Source organism: Perissodus microlepis, chromosome 5, assembly GCF_051167445.1.
Source record: "Perissodus microlepis isolate ML-2025 ecotype Zambia chromosome 5, ASM5116744v1, whole genome shotgun sequence".
Lineage (NCBI taxonomy): Eukaryota > Metazoa > Chordata > Actinopteri > Cichliformes > Cichlidae > Perissodus > Perissodus microlepis.
The window spans coordinates 7,828,819-7,852,108 of record NC_140465.1 but is presented as its reverse complement, the minus strand read 5'-3'; the positions used below and the strand labels follow the sequence as shown (position 1 = coordinate 7,852,108).

General features: G+C 40.2%; 2 protein-coding genes across 2 annotated transcripts; both read right to left on the bottom strand.

The window, feature by feature from the left end:
* Positions 1 to 10,191: 10,191 nt before the first annotated feature.
* avpr2b.1 (arginine vasopressin receptor 2b, tandem duplicate, 1) lies at positions 10,192 to 13,366 on the bottom strand. Its single transcript, XM_084927575.1, has 2 exons — positions 12,404 to 13,366; positions 10,192 to 11,897 (listed from the first exon to the last, which is right to left on the bottom strand). The coding sequence occupies exons 1-2, from the start codon at positions 13,266 to 13,268 to the stop codon at positions 11,689 to 11,691; spliced, it is 1,074 nt and encodes a 357-aa protein (XP_084783701.1). The 5' UTR covers positions 13,269 to 13,366; the 3' UTR covers positions 10,192 to 11,688.
* A 193-nt stretch (positions 13,367 to 13,559) lies between these two features.
* On the bottom strand, positions 13,560 to 23,257 carry trnt1 (tRNA nucleotidyl transferase, CCA-adding, 1). The gene is made up of 8 exons (XM_084927574.1): positions 23,131 to 23,257; positions 22,817 to 22,946; positions 20,724 to 20,917; positions 19,429 to 19,567; positions 18,641 to 18,767; positions 18,331 to 18,524; positions 17,157 to 17,410; positions 13,560 to 14,283 (listed from the first exon to the last, which is right to left on the bottom strand). The coding sequence occupies exons 2-8, from the start codon at positions 22,944 to 22,946 to the stop codon at positions 14,038 to 14,040; spliced, it is 1,284 nt and encodes a 427-aa protein (XP_084783700.1). The 5' UTR covers positions 23,131 to 23,257; the 3' UTR covers positions 13,560 to 14,037.
* Between the last annotated feature and the right edge of the window lie 33 nt (positions 23,258 to 23,290).

Sequence of the window (23,290 nt, the reverse complement as noted above, 5' to 3'; positions counted from 1 at the left end):
TTGTTGTGTTGCAGCCACACATCAAATGCTGGGATTTATTTGTATGATTGGTGGTTAGTTTCTTATATTGTTGCTTCCCAGCAAACATTCTCACGTGGGAGCACAGTGAGTAGTTGTGTGGGCAGAGCAAACCCACAGTCATCCCATGTGGAAGCTGAATGGGTGATCTCATAAAGAGTCCATGGCAGTTTTGCCCTTTGGGGCCCCAATAAATCCACTTTTCAGTGGGCTTACCCACAGAAGACCTGCATGGGGTCCCCTTTGGTTTGACACATGCAGGCCCCACAGTAGTTTTACCACTTGGGGCCCCCATGAGTGTTTTCTGTAGGCAATCCACAGCGGGCTTTCCCACTGAAATCTGAAAGGCACCACAATAGTTTTAGCCCTTTGGACACCCATTACCGTTTTCTTAAGGGCAAGCCCTCTATGGATTGCCCACAGGTGGGAGCCCTATGTAGGCTATGTCACCCCTTTTGCCCAGTTTTGCCCTTCTGAGTAAACCCATAGCAGGTTTGCCTATTGAAAACCCATAAAGGAGCCTCAAAGGGCAAAACTGCCATCAGTGCTCTGTGGACACACCAACACAGGGCCAAGAAGTGTGGATGTGCTTACAGACCTTCACAATTTAAGCACACCTACTTACTGTGGGCTCATTTGTTTTATTTATGATAATTTATAATAAAGAAACATAATGATCGTACAGTCCAGGACCACAATGGGCTCCTCTGTGTCACACTGGGGATGGTCCAGATGTGCCCTACATTTTACACTGGTGCTAGGGACTGTGTGTGTCTGCCTACAGTTGCCCCAGAGAGGGGCATGTTTGCTGGGTTATTCCTTTTGGTGCCCAGACTGACAAATTGCATTATCAGCGCACTGACAATAGCGTTAACTTTAATGTTGGTACTCAATTCTTGTAACCTGGTTGCATGGTTGAGGAGTGTAATTTAGACACTCATAGGAAGGTCTGAATCACAAGAGCTTCACTGTGATCTGGTCAACATTGGGAACCTATTGTCAGTTTAAACAAGCAAGACAGGAAATCTAAAAACACAGGTAAGGGGCAAGTTCACAGAAAAGCCACAGACAGCATTTCCATGTAAATGGTCTCGTCGGAGTCCAATTAGTAATTCAGAACCATAATTGCAGCTAAAGTTGGAAAAGAAACCAGCTATTGTTTTCCCTCGCTGCTTTGCCCGAATCAATAAACTAATCTCGCTAGCTTTTTCACAAGCAGCGGGGGTCTCTCTACAGCTGTGCACATTATTCTGCTTAAACCTCAGTTCCATTTTGGAGATATATTACTGTTCAAAAATATTGAGCCACCAGCCATTTCTTTATATTTTGTTTTTAAGGAGTCAGACTTTCTTCTGATTTTTTTTAAAGCAGTTTTGAGTAATAGTTCTTCAGGCTTTCTGAGGATCTTTTAAAGTTTTCCGTTGGGCATTGGCTGCTTTTTCCTTGTACATAACCATTTTCAGAGAAGTGCTTTTATTTGCTTCTTTTTAACATACTTAACTCTAACCTAAGAGTCATTTAAGCAGAAAAAAGGCACCTAACTCAATGGATGAGATATGTGAGGTAAGCTGAAAGGATGTAACACAAGTCCAAAACATAAAGAGTCAGTCACAAATAAATAAATAAATAATCTAACGAATGCATTGAGAACACGTTAGGGAACAATAATGATCCACTAAAGAAGAATATAGAAGTTAAAAATATGGACTGATCAGTGATGAGACAGAGGAGGGGCATGACACCGGTGAAAGTAAGAAGAACAAATAAAAACCAAAACAAGACAAAAAGACACTAAACAGGAGACAGGGATGATTTGCAGTAAATGTAGACAGAGAAACGCAGAAGAGACGAGTGTAATAATGGAAAAAAAGTAGCTATTGCAAGCTAAAAGGCATCGTTAAAAAAAACAACTGGACTGGCCCTTTTCTCAGCACTAAAGGAAAAAAGACGTCAGAAAAGCAAAAAGCAGTTCTTAAAATCCATAAATCTCAGGCTGGTTAAGACTCACTCAAACAAACAACCACAGCGACTACTCTTTAGCAGCGAGCATTTCAGTCTGCTGTTCTGCAAACAAAGTGACACCCTGAACCGTACCTGAATATCGCCTTTGATAGGAGGAAGATCGTATAGATTTCCTCCTGCTCAGCAGAAAGAGGAAATCTATATGCTCCCCGTTGCCTCGTCTAGCTGCTCTGTCTCTCTCAATAGTTTGCAGCTTGGTGTGGATACGTGAGGAGGTATTGACTCTGACAATTACATCTGTCAGTACGGGCCTACGCACAGCTCAGCTTGCCATTTAAAGGGTAGTACAGAATCGGGGAGGATGCTACACCTGTTCAAGTGTACTTCAAGTTTTGTCCAGAGTCACACAATCCTTGGAAGGTATCTGAACACAAAAATTCCTTCTTCTTTTTTTAGCAAAGATGAAAAAAGATGAAAAACAAGACATTATGTCAATCTAAATTAGATATCAACCATCCTGCAATAGTAAAGTGTCCATCACCATCAGTTAGTTAGTTATACTTCTGAAAGGCTAACCTTTTACCTCTCTCTTCCCTCTCTGAGTATTTTTTCCCACACATCTCTCCATTTTCCACATCTCTTCTCAGTCCCCTCCTGGGCTCTGTTAGTAATTAAAACATCAAGGTGTACCACAGAGTGTTTAGTATTTCTCTTTATCAGGAAACTAGAAAGTGTTTTTCTAGTTTTTGAATAAAAAAATGTTTACACAGCAGCTGTAGCCACAGTTTAGGTCAACATGCAAATGGAGTTCCATTATTTCCTGCAGCCAGAGTTTGGCGTGCATGTAAAATGACGCCCCACGGCACTCTGAACTCAGTTAGGTTTTGCCCTGCATAAATGTGCATTATGTTGTTTACATTCAGGCAGAAAGAGAATTTCCAAATGAGGGAATGGGGTTTTATACATGCAAACCATAAACATCTGCAGATGTATTCCCTGTCACAGTAAGTACCAAATGTACCAAATTAGTAAGCAGAATAATCCCTGCAGAAGCTATGTTGCCATTCTGTGTGATTTACGAGCTGCTGTGAAAGGGTCAAATTTACTCTCAAAAGAGTTCAGAAACTGCAAAACAAAATCACACAACAGCACAAATTACACCTATGGACGTATTAAGAACAGTAAAAGCACAGCAAAGATTAAGTCAACCAGCCACAAAATAGAGTTGACTGGAGTACGGGGGAAAAAACACAGACAAATGTAAAAACAACAAAGCAGTCATAAAATCAATCTGTGAGATGGACGGGAGGTCAGCTGTGGGGAGTCTAATACTGTGAGTGATTGACAATAAAGGTTTTGCTACAGTTTCTGTTAAACAGGACGGTCTACAACAGTGCACAGCGGTTTGGTTTGTGTGTGTGGCTGGATATAAAGGCAGTGCGCACGAAGCTGTTTCTGTAATAAAGTGATCAGTGCGCCATCATCTCTGCTTAAAAAAAACTAAACTAAAATATATCAGGGCTGGATATATATATATATTTATTTATTTATTTGCTTAAAAACAGACAAAGAAGAGAATGCAAAATGACGACTACAGCAGCCAAGAAGTGAAACCACAAAATTTTGCATTTTTCTAAGAAGCCTTTACCTTGGCTAAAAGTCAGCATTTTTTTTAGCTCAATATCAAATTTGAAGGAGCAGCCAAAAGTTACTCTGATACTGAACCCGACGAGCCAAGAGAGACATTAAGAAATGAACGGTGACTCTGGACTTTTGCACAGACACACATATAAGAATCACAGTGTGTTTAAAAGTGACAGGGAACCACAGTGAATGTGCTTATCAAATACACCCGTGCGAAAAAGCTTTGAGTGGGTGAGTGGGAGCGGTGTCTCAGAGCCACCTTGCAGACTGTGATGATCGACTCCCTCACTTAATAAGGAGATTAAATGAGCTCAGACTGGGGAGCTGAAAAACAGAGTTTGTAAATGAAAACTTAAGAGCAGAAATCTTGTCAATGAAGCTAAAATGTGTGCACCACACTCCGTTTAAAACATCAGTCCTCACAAGCATTAAATGTAAGTCAATGTTTGCTGTGCAGCACTCAGTCAGCCATGCACTAACCCTTGCTCCACAGAGTACATCCTGTTCATTTATATGCAGCAGCTATTTCAATCTAGCTTCGCTGGTGCCTCATTTTTGTGCACGCCGCCTCTCCTTGACAGCAGTTCAGTTCAACCTCGATGCAGAGTGAAGAAATGAGGTGCAGGTAAAACACTTTCTGAAGCGACAACACACCTGAAAAACAATGACAAGGATACAGACCTCTCACTTTTTCCTGCAGCAGCTTACACTAAGTAAATCATGATATATATGAAGATGAGGGGAAATTATCTGTTATCAGTAGAACACAGAAGTCTCAGTATGAAGACATCTTGATAGGAAAGACAGACCTGGGAGCAAATTACATACATGCACTATTGCACAACATTTAAAGCTAAACTTGTGGTCTGGTGTCACCGTTGTTCATTTTTTGGTGCATAATTTGATTTAGTGTCTGCAAAAAAGGTAGTAGTGCCATTTCTTCTTCACTGTTCTGGAAGTGGCTCTATAAAATGCACAAAGAATGGATAGATCTCATATGTGAGTGACGATAAAAGAAAGCGAGAGCGATTATTCTTTTGTCATGAGAAAAAAAGAAAAATCCCTCTGTGTAGGGAAAAAAATAAAAAAATAAGTTCCTTTAATGGCGAGAAGGCTTTCAGGTGTGAAAGAGCTCATCTGGAATTCATGTCTTATTATAATGCCATCCCACCGCTCTGATTCGTGCAAAGTCTACAACGGTCGAGGGAGGATTGACATCCTCATGCTGTCTTTGTATTGATCATATATTTTCTCTTATATCTTGCCAAGATCTGTATCAATATTTGCTTGCTTTAACTCAGTGGGGCATTCGAGGCAGTCATCAAACGGTATAATAGATGAAGCTGACGATCAGTGCGTATCGCAGATTCATAATGAATTCTCCATCTCATTTGTAAGAAGTAAGGTTTGAACATTAATTTATTCAAAGCCCATCAAATTCTTTTCAGGGACTGTTTATTAATTACATTGATGGTGTTCAGTAGAGGATGTGCTACGACTGACAAGGTCTAAAAAGTGTTAGAATACAGTTTGTTCACTGAGTCCTGAGCTGCGGTTGTTTCCATTTCCACAAGTATTCCTTCTGTTTTAAGATTTTAGACATTATTTTTTTTTAAATCAATCACAAATCTAATGTTGAATGAATTATGTCAAAATAATTTGATGAAGCTGAAAAGCTGCCAAGGTTCTGTTGAGGCTGACTTCAGAATTGAGTCAATTCGCTTATTTTCAAATGTTAAAATGCCCAAGTTTACAGCAGTCTCCTGCAGGCTTTCCAGAGAAAGTGCAAATGTTATATGCAGTTAATTTAACAGTAGCTTTGCTTTTTACTCCTTATTCTGCCATGAAACAGCAACTGTTTATGAAGCAGCAGCGTCTCCTTTATTGCTGCCACAATAAATCTCTTTGTTGCCATTTTACACTGAAAGCAGGACAAATAATTACAGCAAAACAGACTGTTCTTTCTTGCATTGAATTATCTCAAGACAGGGTTAAACAAGTGAAGCTTAACCAAAAGGCCACCTAATTATAAAGAGCACCAATTATAAACATGTTTTATAGGTTTAAAATGCCTCAAAGTACTACACACCATGCAGTATTAGCCACAGAACACTTAGCAAGATCAACACTTCATGTATGCTTATTGACTGAGCTCCAACTGGTCAGCTCCACAGTCACCAGAGCTCAGTAAAATAGACTGAGCTCTGATATCTTTGGGATGTTGATCAACAAATCTGCAGCAACTGTATGATGCTATCACATCAATATGGACCAAAAACTCTGAGGTTTCCAGCACTTCGGGGCGATCGTGGCTCAAGAGTTGGGAGTTCGCCTTGTAATTGGAAGGTTGCCAGTTTGAGCCCCGGCTTGGACAGTCTCGGTCGTTGTGTCCTTGGGCAAGACTGGGTGGTCAGAGGGTCCGGTGGCGCCAGCGTCCGGCAGCCTCGCCTCTGTCAGTGCGCCCCAGGGTGGCTGTGGCTACAATGTAGCTTGCCATCACCAGTGTGTAAATGGGTGGATGACTGGTTGTGTAAAGCGTTTTGGGGTCCTTAGTTGGAGTAGTAAAGCGCTATACAAATACAGGCCATTTACTTTGTTAAATCTATGGCACAAACAATGACGTCACTTCTGAAGGTGAAAGGAGACGAATCCAGTGATAGCTAGTTGTAACTAATAAAGTGGCCGGTATATCATACTTGAAGAACAATCAAGTGGGATAAAAAAGAAAAAGAAAAAAAGAAATGATCAACAGGTTGCAATTCCTCAAGTGGCCACTTGAGGCTGACTTCAGAATTGAGTCAATTCGCTTATTTTCCATTGTTAAATGCACAAGTTCACAGCAGTAAAAAACCTGGTACAAAAATGGCTTTTGTGGATAAACGTCCTTCAAAAAAGACGTGACAACGCAACTGTACGGACGCTGGTAATGCTTATGGTTAGGGGTGCACATGCTCTAATAATCTATGGCATGCTGAGACAAGAAACTGTAGTTGCCTGTCTGCTAGGCCTCACCTCTGCTTATTCCAGTCACTGAACTCAATCTTTGCATCCTATTTGTGCTGTCAGTGCATTTGGAGAATTTTTATTGGAGTTATCAGATGAATAATATGGCCTACTGTGGGGTGCTAAGCATGCAGGGAATTTGGTGAGTAAAATTTTAATGTTACTAAATTAAACTGTTCACCTGCATTAGTTATCAGACACCTACATTTGTACGGCCCTCTTTGTCCAAATATGGTCATTTGTGGCCCCTGTAAACTAACCTGGTGATGACCAAAATGCTAAAAGTGCCACTCATTGACAACCAATGGGTATTGTTAAGTTATTGGGTTTGCACATCTTTTATATAAAGTCAGTGGTTACATCATGAAGAAAAGGAATAAAGGAGTTCAGATGGTTTGTGCCATCAATTCTTTATATATGATTCATAAGAAATAAACAGTGCAGTATCTTAAATAGCAAATACTCTGTTTTCTCATCTGCTTGTCCAGTTTAGTGTCCTGAGGGAGTACCACAGGGTGAGATGCACGGCAGACCCTGCCCATAACATTACTAACTCTGATAAACAGGTATTCTTGATTTTCAAATTAATTTTGAATACATCATTTATTCAGCAATAATATGTGTTACGCACCTTTTAGACTCCAGAAGAACATCAGACCAGTCGAGTAAGATGTGCAGCAGTCCACTGTTATCTGTGTGAAATTTTCTTGTTATAATAATGGGATCACATTCAACATTAAGCTTCTTATAAACACAAAAATTAGGTTATATCATTGCACATTGCATATTCCACATATTATATAGGCTAAGTATACTAACAACACTGGAACTTCCTGACCTTGCTTCCCTCAAGCCTCTGAATAGAGCTGTCTTATCTGGGCCTAATAGCCGCTCTGATAAATGGACACAGCCCTCAGGCATGGACCATAATAAGAAGACAGACCTATTCCTGGGACTAGCAGCCATTATGGAGTCACAGCCCCATTTTATTTTAATCAAGCTGAGGTCATGCACATGAATTATAAAGCGCTTTATTCATCTTTGCACTCTCTTTAAAAGTTTAATTAGAAACTCGTGCTTGGACAATAGCAAAAGCCCTCAGACAATGACACATCTGGATCAAAACACCTCTTCCCTCCATTACATAATCCAATGCAATTTTCCCATATTTCAAATATCATTGGCACATGTGATGGGAAAGTGTTGTATTGTAAAGCACCTTAATGCACATCTGTTTGATTATGTATGGTATTCTAATGACAGCAGCCTGGACACATGTCCTGGATGCTATAATAGATCTCAGGTATACGCTGTTCTGCATGTGCTCTGTCTGTTTGTTGTGTTTACTGGCTCACTGCATCAGGACAGGAGAAAGTAAGGAAATGGTTCTGTTTAAATTCCAGACGTAATCCATAACAATTGAAGCTTTTGTGGTTTCCACCAAGTTTTATTTCACACTCACAGTTTCACAACTGTTTCAAACATCTTCAGGAGTCACGCCCTGACACATTTGCGCTCACGCACAATATGAACATGAGGTATCACTTAAGTGTGGTGTTTTTTTATTATTATTTTTATTTTTACAATGTTGACGATATGTTCTGTGTCTTCGTGACATCTCTGAGGCTTTTTGTTCTCAAATCTGTTCTAAATTGTAGGACACAAGCAGTTTATTCTCTGTGCACATGAAGTGGTTTGTTAGGTAATGCATTTGTCATCCACCATGTGGTAAATGGCCCGATCATAACACCCTTCTTCAATCAACCTTTTGAGATTTACGTGTTTTGGCGTCAACAGCCTTAAGAAGACAAAGGCAGAAAAGAACATTTAAAATGCCTCTTGAACACACAATGTGCTCAGTGATAGAATCGATTGTGGTGACAAAGATAGACATATTGGATCTCAAGTGTCTGGGTCATTTAAGGCTTTTTGTCTGACGTATTGAAGATCTCTGCCAGGGAATATTGGCTTGACTGGGTGAAGACAGAAAGCCTGGGTAAGTTTTTTCAGTGCTACCTACACACACGTGTCCTGGCTTTGGGTATGTACCATTATCAAGTCGGTAAACTGCATACCTCCCTGTGAGGAAGAGACTAGAAGTCATTCTTTCACGTATAAGGCTTGATTTAGTTATAGTAAAGCCGAATGTAGCAAACCCACATTTCTTTCTTTTTTCTTTTTTCCAAGGAGCCAGATTTTCTTCAGATTTCTAAAGTGGTCTTAAGCAATAGTTGTTAGGCTTTCTCAAGGTCTTTCGGGGGGGGGGGGTTGTGTTTTTTTGCTTTTGGTTTTTTTTAGACCACCAATGACCTACAAATCATTCAGTAATAAACAAGGTTCCTTAACTTCAGCAATGAACAGAAAACTTAGCAGAGAACCAATTTTTAATTGTATCTTTTAACTCTTTGTTACTATGTTGGAAAAAATATCCACTTTCTTTAGATAAATCTATGAAAAATGTCAACGATAACACAGTTTGACATTCATAAAATAGTATTGTTGCACCAATAAGGTGATTCCCAAAGAGCCATTAACTGAAAACTTGGCATGCTTCGGTGTCAGGGGAAGGGTGGCTGATGTATGCCAAATTACACAAGCACTGGGCTGAAAAGATCTTATGGAGTGATTAATCCAAATTTCACCTTTTTATTTCATATCATTGTTAATATCATTAACAGGGGAAGTCAGGAGAGAGGTACAACAGCATCATGGTATCAAGCTGCATGTCAGTCAGTGGTGCTGGGGATCTTGTCAAAATTGGTGGATTTACAAACTCAGAAAGGTACTGTCAGAGTTTGACACAGCACTGAAAAAAGACAAGAAAAGCTTAAGAGAGCTCAGACTGTGCTGAAGAATAAAAGTGGTCATAGCAAATTTTGGCTTTCAAGCTTGTTAGGAACTTGGAAACATGAAAATGGCCTCATGTGGCGACTGTTTGTGCTGAGCCCTGTCCAGGGGCTGGATCACAGAAATATTTCTGTTGTTCTATCAGACCAAAGGTAAAATTGTCTCTATTGTTTACAGTCAGGCTGAGCAACATGGCTGAGATGTGCTCATTTCCTAAATATCCCAAAAACACTCAGGTGTGGTACGTTTTTAATGTGCAGAAGGTTTTGAGCATCTGCAAAAATCTTGCTGAAACACATCTGAGACAGACAGGAGGATGCTGAAAAACGTGAACCTTCATAATAATTATGGCTTTCGCTGATGTGAGTAGTTAACGCATGCACATTCAAGCTTCCTCAAAGAAGACGCAAAAGTAGCAACTATCAGACAGAATAATCAGCTCAATACTCGCATTAAAGGACGGAGATTGATTTTTTTTTTTTTAAAGGACGGAGATGAATAACACAGTGAACAGAAGAGTTAATCACATTCACATGTGTGCTGACTTTGGTGCATAATTTTGTTTTTTTCCTCCAAGTCATGTCTATTTTAATGCCCTCATGTACAAGTAGTTTAAATGTTGTGACTAATCATGAGACACTGGAGAACATTAATATAGCTTTGGGATTCGACGACGGATGAATGTGATGATAGAAATTGAAGTCAGAGAGCGCAGGCCAGCACAAACAAACTTTATTGAGGTTTTCTAGACAACACACAATTGTTACAAGTGGGCCTTTATATATTTCATTACTGAGCTGTCAGTGTTTCGTTATTTTATGTCAGTTATTGTAAGTAATTTCCAATTGAATGCTGGGTATGTGGTCAGTATAATCCCAGAATAAGGACACGTCATAGTGTTTTATACTATAAACACTACCAAACAGAACTGAAATGCGACCCTGTAATGCATGAAAACTGAAGTGGGGTGGCCAATATTTTTATTTATCAAGTTCTATGATGAACTTTTGGTCTTGGTGTAGGGAACCATTTATATTTTAGGGGGTGCGCTGATTGGTTTAAATATTGATGACCTCACGAGCGCCCAGCAGCCGTTGTTCTTATTACTGTTAAATGTCCCTGCCGAGTCCCTGCTGGGCGCTCGCTGATGAGGGTAAAAGCAGATTTATTGTTGGACAATTTGTGTCGGATTTGTCTGTGCAGCCTAATGAAAGCACAGAAGCGCATTTCTTGTGGCCGTAATGATGTTTCACAGAAATGTTTTATTCAGTTCTCCTGGCTAGCAAATTACACACAGAACATGCACATCTTCAACCGGTCGCTTCAGAAAGATGTGCCACATGCTGGGTTTTTGCTAATCTTTCCCACCTCGCTTTCCGTGAGTTCTAATGATATGTTGTATAATAATATAGAGCGCACGATTGAATAATTACATACGCTTGCATTCCATCCTCCACGTGGAAGCTGGAAACGCTATTAAGTGATCTTCAGCAGAAAATTTGAGGCCTAAATATAAAGTGAGCAAACAGAAGTATGTGTAACCGAGGCCTCTGAGAGAGTGCAAATAAATAGTTGATCTTTAAATCCAAAGGGATTTTTTCTTTTCTCAACGTGACGGTGCTGATGGGAAGAAAGAAACAAGTCATCAGAAATCACAGCCCTAGATCCTTGGGGGATGAAAGGAAAAATGGCAACATGTATCAATGACTCTCTAGGGGCACTGAACACAGAGTGTCTGAAATTAAGTACTGTTAATGTCGCTTGTTAACTATTTCAGCCACCGAGTGTAGCTCGGACACTGTCATACACATGATCGTATGTACACATGGGCGTAAAAGGAGCTTGAAGTATTTAATTCAGATGACATACGAGATATTTAAACACAGACACGGGAACAATCGCATTTAGGTGAAACATTTCACAAGATCAGCTGATAAACAACCTTTTTGGGGAAAATATTCAACGCTATTTTTTTTTATTGTTTTTGTTCTTTTAATTTGAAAAATGTTTTCAAAATGTGATGTGCAAGATCGTGTGTCTGGCATTTTCTGTATGAAAGCGTTGTATGCAGTGATCATCTGTACAGTAGGAACATTACACTGCTAGGCTGTTTGCCTTCACACTTATTAGAAGAGTTTCAGTCTTTACCATGAGGGAGCCGTACTTTCACACCATGTGAAATGAGGTGTAATCAGTGTGTGATCATCGGGGCCTTCATCTGCAGTCCGATAGGCTCTTGAGGCTGATGTACATGGAGCTGACCACAGTGGCTTCTTCCTGCATGGACTCCTTCAGGTCAGACTGACCTACACAAAGCAGGCTGACCACCCTTTTGGGTAGCTTTCCGCTAAACAGCATGTAGATGCAGGGGTTCACACAGCTGTTTAAACTGGCAAGCAGCATCAAGATGGTGAAGGTTGCACCTGGAGATAGATGAGGAGGACATGAGAGTCACTTTATTTGGGCTTGGTTACCTCTTACAGATTTGTGGCTATTTTAAGTTATCTGTTGATGCTTTGTGAAATTAAGGACCATTAACCTTTGACCTAATGTACTGTCTGTCGATTACAGTGACTTCATTCAAGTGGAGAGGGCATCCTTCCCTCGTAATTTCACTTTTAAAGTACACTTTCATTGTAATACTAAGAGATTTTAAGGTGTAGATGTTAGAAATAATGTAATTTACTGGATGTATTAAGTGTAACGGGATTGTATAAGTGGAATGATTCTGGTCTGCAGAATGTGAGCTGTCGAAATGAGTTCAAAGCAATTGTGCAGAAAATTCTAGTTTCCTCCTCTATTGTTTTCCTGAGCATGATGGCGTTTGTAGCCAGTTAAACTTGCAGTAATAACATTTTTTTTTGCTTTCCAGTGACTTTTATGTCAGACTGTGCCCTTTTTGCGTGTTGTGGGATCACTGTCTTCTTACTCTGTGTGGGTGCCTCGTCGTCCCAGACAGACCAAAGCTGCACGGTGAAGAAAGGTGTCCAGCAGAGGATGTATGCGAGCACGATGACCACGGTCATCTTCACCGTCTTCACCCTGGCCTTGGACACTCCTGCCACGCTGCTGGCCCTCGATGACGGAGGCTTGCTGACCGCTTCCCCGACGTGGTGCGTCTTCATGTGGAAGTTTAGCTGCACTGCGCGGCAGATGCGCACCTGGCACACGATCACGGTGAGAATTGGCAGGACGAATATCACCAAAGTCGTCCAGGTTACGTAGGCTCTCCGTCCCCACGGCTCGATGAACTGCGCCCAACAATCGTACACACCGGGAGCGACCTCGACCCGAGAGAAGATGAAGACCTGCGGGAGGCTGCAGAGGACGGAGACGCACCAGGCGGCGCACACCGGACCGTTCCAGCGCGCCCTGCGCCTCTGGAAAGTTACCATGGGATTGCAGATGGCTTGGTACCGATCTATAGTCATCACTACGATCATGTACGTGGAGGCGAACATCCCGACCACCTGCAGGTACTTTACCGCCCGACACAGCACATCTGGACCGATGAACCTGTCGGTGATGTCCCAGATGAGTTGGGGGCAGACTTGGAAAAATGTGACCACCAAGTCAGCGACGCACAGGTGGAAAACGAAGACGCGCATTCTGGAGAGCGGCTTCCTGCGCTTCCACAGCACCAGCAAGATCCCAAAGTTTAGGATCCCCGCTGTGATGAAGATGATGGCGAGAAGGGCGATTTCCATCTGCGCCAAGCGCTCATCCCGAGGATCGTCACCAAACGGTGCACTCTCCGAAGAGACGTTACTGATATTTACACCGATCCAAGCCATGCGTTCAACCCAAGCGCAGCACAGCGGGGATTAAATAACCACTCCAGGTGAATCCAGCGGCAGAGGCGGCATGTGAACGATACAGAAAACTCTTGGCGATTTCATCAAAATGTAAAAACGACGGCGGGAGGGACACGGGCTGAACAACTGTTGAGCTTCTTCATACACAGAGAGCGTTAGTAAAGGAGATCAGCGGGTTTTATGTCTCATCTCTGTGGGAGGGAGGAGCAATCTCACTCCACCACAAAAAAATTTATTTCTCACAGTGCCAGAAACATTAGAATTCACACACAGGGGGCCACCTTTTATTGTACAGAGCATGCAGAAAAGGGCAGCCATGAAAACAGAACCTTTTAGTAGAAGTGTAAAATGATCTGTACAGAAAACAGAAATACAGTCAACATAAAAAAAGCCACAGACACAAACATTCCTGTGCTTCCTATCATCATGTGAACAATGAAAATAAACATCTACTGTGAATAAACTGAGTTTATTCCATGTGTTGTCGTCCTTTACAGGTCAGAGCGAGTTTACTGCAAATGATGAGAATTCAACTGGCTGAGCATCAACAATAGTGGCCCAAGGCTGCAGGCTCAGGCTAAAGAGCCTTTTTCCGCCCGATTTCATGTCTCACTCACCGTAGTGTCCTTTCTGATTGTTTGAGCATCAGGCTGCTCAAACAATACCCAGGAGCAGTGCAGTCGCAGCATCAAGCGTCCATGTGATTACCATCTAAACACAACAAAAACATTTCTGCTCCTCTGCTTGTTTATAGCTTTACATAACTCAGCAGTTCATCTTTGTCCATCTGGTAATGACTCTTCTTCCAAATGTCACGGAGCTTCTGTAAGGTGGCGCCTATCTCTTTGCCCGAGGTGATGCCCAGCTTCCTCAGATCGTGCCCGCTGATGGGGAAGCGAGGGATGGACCATCTGCTCAGCTCTGACAGGAGCTTCTCCTCACCTTTGTACTTGAGCAGCTCGCACACTTTACTCTGGGAATCCAGCTCCCGACTCTGAAAGGATGCGACATGTGTGTGAATCAAAGATTAGAACATCCCAGTCACAAGCAACAGTAAGAAAGGTTTACCATTTACAGTAAATACTTGGCTGAACTGTTCAGGACACTGTGGTCTGATCAGGTTTGACTGACAGTGGTCTGGCAACAAAAGCAGACAAATCTTTAACTGTCGCCACCGTTTTGACTCAAATTCTCTTAAATCCTGAGTGGTTAAAAATATGCAGCTGCACATTTTTCCAACTGACTCTCAGCCAACGTCAAACCAACATGCACACAGCAAAACCCAAATAAAGAAATCTGCTCTATAAGGCGAAACAAGCCCAGTGAGAAACCAGGGAAACCAGTCTTCGTTCTTTCTCCGTCTACTTTATCCAGTGGTGCCTCTGGTAATGGAAGGGTTAAAGTATTGTGTTTTTGTTTATCAATATCGACCTGAGTAAAACAAAATTAAATTAAAAGATATAAGAACAAAAACAGTCTAAAAAAAAGTGACAGCTTAAGATATAACGACTAAATTTGGTTTTGAAAATAACTTTAGAAAAATGGTGAGAACAGAACACTGTCTCTCCCGAATTTACTTTTTATATATTCAGTAAACATGCCATCTTTCAACTATTGCTTAATCCTACAAGGTGTTGTACATGTTCACTTCCTCGCTCACAGTCAGGGATCCACCAGCATGTTATAAACCAGGCAGCCCTCCTGGCCTAAGCTGACTCTGCACCGATCACTTTTTATTTTTTAAAGAAAGCTGCAACCATTAAATGGTGGAACTTAAAACTCTTACTTGTTCAGCTGATTTTCATTCACTAATTGAATGACATGAAGCAAGATTCACTGGATTAAATAAACCAGAAATAAACCAACTCCCTCCTTTACTCGCTATATTTGCATAAATGTCTTGATGGCTCTTTTTAAACTTCAGGATACTTCCTGTTGATGGTCATACTCTTTACTGTCTGTGTACAAAACATTTTAAAAATCTATCATCTTGACATTTACGAGGCTTTCGTGTCATAAACAGTATGTTTGTTCGTTTCCATAATTAGTTTTGTCTGCAGCTCAAGACACGACTACTCGCGCTGGTAGCAAAGCACATTTCCATAGCACGGGAGCGTTTGTGACTTAGAAACAATACTTACGAGTGCGGTGTGTATTTTCAACATATAGAAAATATTGTAGAAAGATTTAAAATATGTCGCATTTGACCCCTGGCCAATAAACTGATCTTAAAGTCAAAGTAATAATAATAATGTTGTATAGAGCCATTTAAAACTATGGTTCTTACTACCATTGTTTGTACTGACCACAAGCATATAGCGACTGATATACGGATTCTAAATATCACAGTACTTTGTACCTCTGATCTCTCTTTGCGGTTAAACTTTGATAAAATGTCTTATCTGTAAAATTCTGCTGCCTTTGTTTGCATTGGCACCACTTTTTTTCAGTTAGTCCCTAAAATGTGTTAATTTTACTGCACTAAACTTCAAGTACATTTAAAAAGAACAAAGAAAACAAAATAACTACATATAAAAGACAATACTATTCCCTTATAAGTAAATACTGCCCAGCATGTATGTCTAGTTAGACATGGAAATATAAAGAAAGTGTAGAATGTCAATAATGTAGGCTTTATAGTGTTGAAATTGTCTATTATACTTTAGCTTGAATGTGGAATCATGTGTCTAATTAGCAAATCTAAATACAATTTCATATTTATGTCTTTAAGAACTTCAATGACAGTTTTAAAAAAATACTGCTACAACTAAAACTGAAGTTGAGCTACGGTTTGTGAAAGATGCACTAACTACAGAAAGAACTAGCAGAGTGTTTTGGTAGCTGTAGAGCAGGGGTAGGCAACTCCAGGCCTCGAGTGCCGGTGTCCTGCAGGTTTTAGATGTGTCCATTATCCATCACAGCTGATTTAAAGGGCTAAATGACTCCTCAGCATTTCTTGAAGTTCTCCAGAGGCCTGGTAATGAACTAATCATTTGATTCAGGTGTGTTAACCCAGGGTGGGATCTAAAACCTGCAGGACACCGGCACTCGAGGCCTGAAGTTGCCTACCCCTGCTTTAGAGTATTTGACCCTAACAGATCTGGTTTTGGTTCGGCTCTTTGACCTGTTCTAGGCTCCTCTGCTACCCCCTGCTCTCCTGCAGTGGCAGTGCACAGTGTTGGCTGGCTTTGATAGATGAGATTATAAACTAATTAAAAATAAAACTGATGTTTCTATAAACCCTGGTGTCAGTCTCTCTCCGGTGTGTTTCAGCTTATGAGCTGGGTTGTAACAAAAGCTGATCAAAGCTTAAACTAGTGTCAAATCAATTTAGCAAATCTAAACACCAGAGCGATTTATGTTGACATTTCCACATAAAAACACAAAACAACTTTAAAATAACAGCTAAAACAAATACTGCTATAACACAAACTAAGGTTCAGCTAAGATTTGTGAAATATGCACCATTTACAAAAATAACTATCAGAATGTTTTGGAAACTATTTTTTTTATTCTACAAACATTGCAAAGATAAATATTTCATCAAAGATCAGCAGTGGTTTTGGTTTAGCTCTGGTTAACGATGCCACACATTTCCTAAATACTTCCTGCCTCTGAAAACAAAGCCGTAACAGTCGGATGAGAACATGCTGCAGTCTGTTGTGAATGACGGCTGCAGGCTGGCAACTCTTGAACATAAGCGACACAGCGGGATAAGGCTATGGTAGGGAACATTCACAGACTCAAAGGGTTAATTAATGTCTGTGAAACTGGCTTTTTAAACACATATGTGACTAATATCAGTGACCACATTGGTCTGGAAATAATATTCTCTGTACAGACCGAGTGGAAGAAGAAGAAACTTACGTCAATAATAAAGTCAGTGAAAGGTTTGAGGCTGTCTGGCTCATCTTCTCTCTTGCAGAGCTCCCGTCTGTATTTGACCAGAAACAGTGCCAGGTTCTTCTCCTCTCTGGACACCTTCAATCGGATGTCCATCTTTTCCACCTGCTCTGGGGAGCGGAACAGAGCAGCCAGAATGGTCATGGGTTTGGGAGAGCGGTCTTTGGCATTCTGCCACACTCGCTTCATCTCGTCAATATCGCCATCTGGAGGTAACCCTGAAGAGCAGCAGGGACAGGAGGGAGTGACCAGAACTGATGTGTAACAAGACAGAAAATGTTTGGTAGAATGATTTCTCCCTCAATCCTATTAAATACTAATTTAACAAGAGTTAAATCAGAGGAAATAAAACCTTATTAGATACGAGACAATAATAGAGCTCAGAGGACCACAGACATCAGGAGGCACTTAATCCTCTTTATCTCAGGGAAGGAAACCAAAACTTTCTCCCAGTTATAAACAGCTGCAAATTGCAAAAAAAACATTGGCACAGTTGATCCATTATGTCCAGACCTATGCTAAGAAAACAATGATGTCACTGCCATCCCCTCAGCCCACTTTTAAGAAGGATCTGTGCCAAGGCAAAAGGGATACCATGCTCTACACAAAGTGGCCAAATTTGACCATATTGGGTAAAAAAATGTTGTCTACAAAAAAACATATTTCACAAATAATAACCAGTTCTATGAGTTTTTTTTATTTTTTTATTAATCCTTTATTTATCCAGGTAAAAAATCTCATTGAGATTAAAAATCTCATTTCCAAGAGAGACCTGGCATCATGGCAACAAAAGTCACATACCACATAGGTATATAACATTTAAATCACAGTATGAGTACGAGTATGAGTGTAGGTATAACCGTCAGCTAAATAGATACATAAAATTAAAAAAAAAAAAAAAAAACCTACAGGGAAAAACTAATGTTGACATCTGAGCTGCAACCATCATGATTTCCTTTTTAAAATAATTTATTTTTCTAATTCATCTTTGGTAGCGCTGGATATAATGTGAAAAATTCTTAAAATGTCAGATTTACCTTTTCTTCTTTTTAAAAACAGCTGAACATAAACATATAAACATTTCTTTATCTGGAGTTCAAAATTATTAAGACACCCAGCCGTGCCCTCCCTTTCTCACCAATGTACTGAGCCAGTTCCAGGCTATAGATCAGCTCCAGCAGGTGAGCAGCATGGTTCCCGACCGCCAACTTTTTTAGCTCCACCCAGATTCGCTCTCCCGATATAGCGCCCAGTCCGTGACCATTTTCCCTGATGGCAGTCAGTGTCTCAGGCTCGTGGTCACCGGGCTCCGAAGAAACTCGGCCGTAAAATCTGCGACAAAATGATGGGAGTGAGGTGATTACTACGCTCACATCAAACAAGGAAGACAATCTGCTTTTTAAACTTCACAGTCTCAAGTAGATACAAAAAGAAATGAGGAAGTCTACCTAAAATATCGTAGGATTCTCAGGTAGTCCTCTTTGATCCTTTGTTCAGCGCTGCCAACAAACCGCACTTTACGGTTCTGCAGGTCCTCATATCCACGATAATAATCATATAATGTGCCGTCCAGACCTGTTATAGGAAGCAGAGTCACACGACTTGTCACAAAAAAATTGGAATGCAGAAACAATACTTTTTGGTTGCAACTGGGAACTTCAGACTGACTCTTCTAGTTCTCTTTAATTTGTTTGTTTTTACATTGATTTCACATATGAAAACTGATTTAAGCTTGCATGGCAGGTTTGAGATGCACATCACTGATGTTTTGACATTTTTAAATATCAATATAGCAACATAATTTCTGACATTTTAAGTACTTCCAAAACTGTTTTAATGTGTTTACTCTCAATACAAACTCAAGTTCTCTGCTCTGTGATTGCCAAGAAAATTCTGGACAACCTGCACGAGTGCTTCCCGTGGCTTAAGCTTCCTTTTGAACTCACTGTCAAGCATCAGTTAACAGATTTCAGGAAAAACACCAAGAACACATTCCTAATTTTGGCTTCACTTTTCTGGAGACCAGATTTATTTCTTAAATGGTGAATCTGTCCCATTATCGCAGCTGTACAATACTTGAAACATCATAATTTAAAAAAAAAAAAAAACTGAACATGCTAGATGAAAATGGTTTTTAGATTTTGAGTGAAGGTGAAGGTACAGGTGAAAGAAGCTCAGTGTTATCAATTCTTTATACAGTCCATTTTTAGGCTCAGTGGAGAAGAAGGGAAATTACCCAGAAACATGGAGTTAATGGTGAGGTCTCTCCGCTCAGCGTCTTTCTGCCAGTCAGTTGTGAATTCCACCTCTGCATGACGTCCATCAGTCTGAACATCCACTCGCAGTGTGGTCACCTCAAAGCTCTCATTGTGCAGCTGCAAACACCCAATAAAGGAAACACTCATCAAGATCAGAGGCACAGAGAAGCCCGTGTTCTTCAACTGGTGTCAAGTACAAATACTATCAGAGTCATTTCACAGTCTTTACAAAACAAATCCAGCTTAGTTCATTAGAAAATTGTTGCACTTGATAAACATCCAAACATATTGAGCCATACGTTTCAGCCTGCTGTACCTGCTCATTAGAACAAAATATTTACATATTCTAGAAACATAAACATCACTCATTAGCAGAGCTTCCTGTTAGTGGGCTGCTTATTTATGCAATGCATCAGGGCCGTTCAACCATTTCAATCTTTCCATTAAGATTTAAGATTTGACTGATCAGACTGATGATGCAGGTGGCTGCTCAGTGAATCATCACAATCTTTGCTCACGTATTTACTTTATATTTGCACACTTACTTTATTCCACCATTAAAACTGACCCTCACATGACCATGTGGTCATAAACAGATGTGAAGAATCTGGACAATTACACGTTTGTAATTCTGTAGGTTATTTACCCTAAAATATAAAACAGCTACTGTATGAGACTAACTTTTTGATTTGTTCATTTAAATTTTAAAACATTTAATTCTTAATCCTAATCATGAAGAAAGCTCATTCAGCCTAAAACCTTGTTTGACTGGCTTGTTTTTTTCATTTAGTTTTTATTTTAAGAATCATCACAAGTGTTGATTTGGACAAACTAGCTCTAATATTTGCAATGCATTTTTAAGCTTTACTAATTCTTGCCTTGTTAACTCACATTAACTCACATGACCTCCTCTTCACCCATATTTACCATAAATACCAACTCTAAAATCTGAACCTCATACGAATCTTTAAAAATGACACCCAGCATCTATCTATAGAGTACACTTCAAATGTAGCTGTCTAAATAGTTATTATTTTCTTAAGTGCATTTTATTTTCTATTAGACAAAAACAGACAGAAAATATAAATTTTCTAAGAAATCAGTAATAAAGTTATTATTCCTTTCAAACAACATTAGCTACCATAACTATACCAGGACAGCAAGTTTGGTTAAGCAGTCGCTAACAGTTAAGTTTAACACTGTTCAAATCAGCTTTTAGCATTATTTAGACAAATGAAAGACTTCATCAGCGTTACACAGCAGAGCCTCTTACTCGTGCAGTGATAGTCCCGTGCTTCTCTCCTTTATTGTTGATCATCCTGATCCCAGCCATTTGAAACATGTGCTTCATCTCCTCTGGAGTGGCTGTGGTAGCAAAATCCACATCTTCAGGCCGCTTCCCAGACAGCAGATCCCGCACAGCACCTCCAGCTATCCTCAGCTCATGCTGGTGTTTCTCAAACACCTCTGGAAAAACCGTGCAAACACACTCTTTTCAGAAGTTGTACCTGGAGGTTGTTTTGACCTCTGCAGTGTATTTGCTCTCTTGCAAATCACCTGACAAGTTTAAAATTTTTAACTATTTTATCCTTAGTCTGTTAATAAAAAAGGGAGTTTTACATCTCACGATCTCTTTCTCGTCTAAATATACCTTTAAAAAAGGGGGCAAGTTTTACACACTGCTTTGGTCCTGAAGCAGACATTCTGACTTGCCACAGAAGAGAAAGAACTGTTGCATCATCTGTAAAGCACTGCATCAAAGATGCTAAAGTGAAGTTTGAAATGTAGCCATCATCACAAATATCAGTTAAATCAGTCACTCTGGGGTATGTTCTGTTTTTGATTAGTTCACTATCATGTTTTACTGACGCGACTCGCACTTAAATCCAACTCTGCTTTTCATACCATCAAAATATGTGAAAAAAGGGTCTATGGCTGTTTTAATCAACAGGATTTATTCAGGCAGGTTGAGGGACAATATCAGGGAATGACAGCTTCTTATAACTTGGTGACGCAAACGTTGAAAACCTATTTGGCCCGGCTTCTTCAAAATAACATCCACGGGCTATTCAATCATTCTGGCATAAATGAAAAGTCAGTCTCGCCTCCAACCAGATTAAAATGCAGCAGCTCTGCTTCTACCTGTCGACATGTTTTATAATGTGTTTTAAAAGTTTTAAATCATTTTACTAGTCACTTTTAAAGCAGCTGAGGCCCTTCTGGTTGCTCTAAAGTCAAGACTTAAATCTAAAGGTCACCGTGCTATTGCCATCACAGCCCCAAGCTTTCGAAAACAATCTGCCCAAGGAGATAAGGTAAAATTGGTGACTACTTGAAATCACTAGAAAAAACACATTTTTATAAACTTGCTTTTGTGATGTCATTGATCTCTCTGGTTTGTCTTTCGCCCTCTTATTGCTGCTTTATATTCTCATTTGGTTTTTAATTCTCTTTTGCTTTCATTCAAGGAGCTTGTGTTTCTGGTACTGTTTATGTACGTGTGTATTTCTGTCTGTAAACATGATAGCTCACAAGGTTGACATTAATTATGATATCCATTAAATTTTGGCTTAGACCCACTAAGGTCTTCAAGGTCAACTTAATGACTTGTTGGTCATAAACTGACAAAAAGCCTTATAACTTAGAAACTATGATTTTTACAAGTGTGGTTAGCACTGTATAAAGATTTAGAATTTCATGTCCCATTTGGGCTTTAAACCTCTCATTCAAGGTTAGTAGATTGATCTGAAGGTCAAAACAATAATAATGCTACACAGAGCTATTTAAAAGTGTTTCTTACTGTCCAGCGAGTGAGCTGCCTTGGTGGAGATTTGGGCTCTCAGAGTGCTTCATGTGTTTTTTGGCTTTTACAATATAATACGTTTCTGATGCAGTGCTTTTTCTGTCTTAATATTTATGTTTTTTTTAATCCCGTTTTATATTTGGTCCCAATTTCCAAGCTTTCTGTTTTAATACTAAATAAATAAAGCAATTATTACTATCAACATAGAAGAACCATCATCTTGTGAAAATTGTTAAAAACCCTTCTTTCCGGTATGGTAAACTCAATTTCTCGCCATGGAAGCGCAATGCATTAAAACAATAAACCTGTACCTAATAAAAAACCTCGATGTTGAATAAAAACTGCATTAATAATTAATTGTATAAGAAAGTAAGTAACAGACCGACGGGCGGTCTTAGTTACTTAACTGCTCTCCGAGTGTCCCCATCTATTTTTAATAGGAAGTGATCAAGTTGTCAGTCACTCTGTCATTGTGCACGGGTATTAACATTTTACAAATAGGCGAAAACTCAGAGCTTTAAGTGACCGCAGCTGGCACGTGTCCTTCCGCAGCTGTGCCTCACCTGCCAATCCATTCAGTCCATCAGTGAACAGGGACTGGAACTCGCTGGTCTTTAGCTGCATGGTAAACAGGCTTCTCCACCACAAACTTGCTCTACCACTCACACGAGGACTCAGTAACCTGCTCCACATCTGCACAGACAAAAGACACGTTGTCACGGGCTGCTGCTTGGTTGTGTATCACTACTTCTATCGAGCTAGCTAGCTATGAGTCACTGAACGCATGCTCCTGCGCTCGAGCAGCTCTCGTGAACATTTCACGTTGATGTTTTTCCATGCCAACGTATGTGTAACCAAAAACAACAGACAAACTGACCTACAACTTAACAAGGAGATTATATGCGCATAAATCGCCACTATTTCCCATAACACCGTCCTGTTATCTCTCGTGAAAGCTGGCCGGAAGAGTTTCCATACCGGGCACTTTACTAACCAATAGTGCGAGGTTTCGTCAGGCAGTGTTTTTAACGAACGTG

Bases quoted from the DNA above. Each gene is read 5' to 3' on its own strand.
- trnt1 (XM_084927574.1), bottom strand. From the start codon at position 22,946: ATGTGGAGCAGGTTACTGAGTCCTCGTGTGAGTGGTAGAGCAAGTTTG. The intron at 19,568-20,723 runs GTAAGAGGCTCT...GGGTGTTTGCAG, and splicing joins ACGGGACTATCACTGCACGA to CTGCACAATGAGAGCTTTGA. The intron at 18,768-19,428 runs GTAATTTCCCTT...TTCCTATAACAG, and splicing joins CATTAACTCCATGTTTCTGG to GTCTGGACGGCACATTATAT.
- avpr2b.1 (XM_084927575.1), bottom strand. From the start codon at position 13,268: ATGGCTTGGATCGGTGTAAATATCAGTAACGTCTCTTCGGAGAGTGCA. The intron at 11,898-12,403 runs GTAAGAAGACAG...ATCTATCTCCAG, and splicing joins CGACGAGGCACCCACACAGA to GTGCAACCTTCACCATCTTG.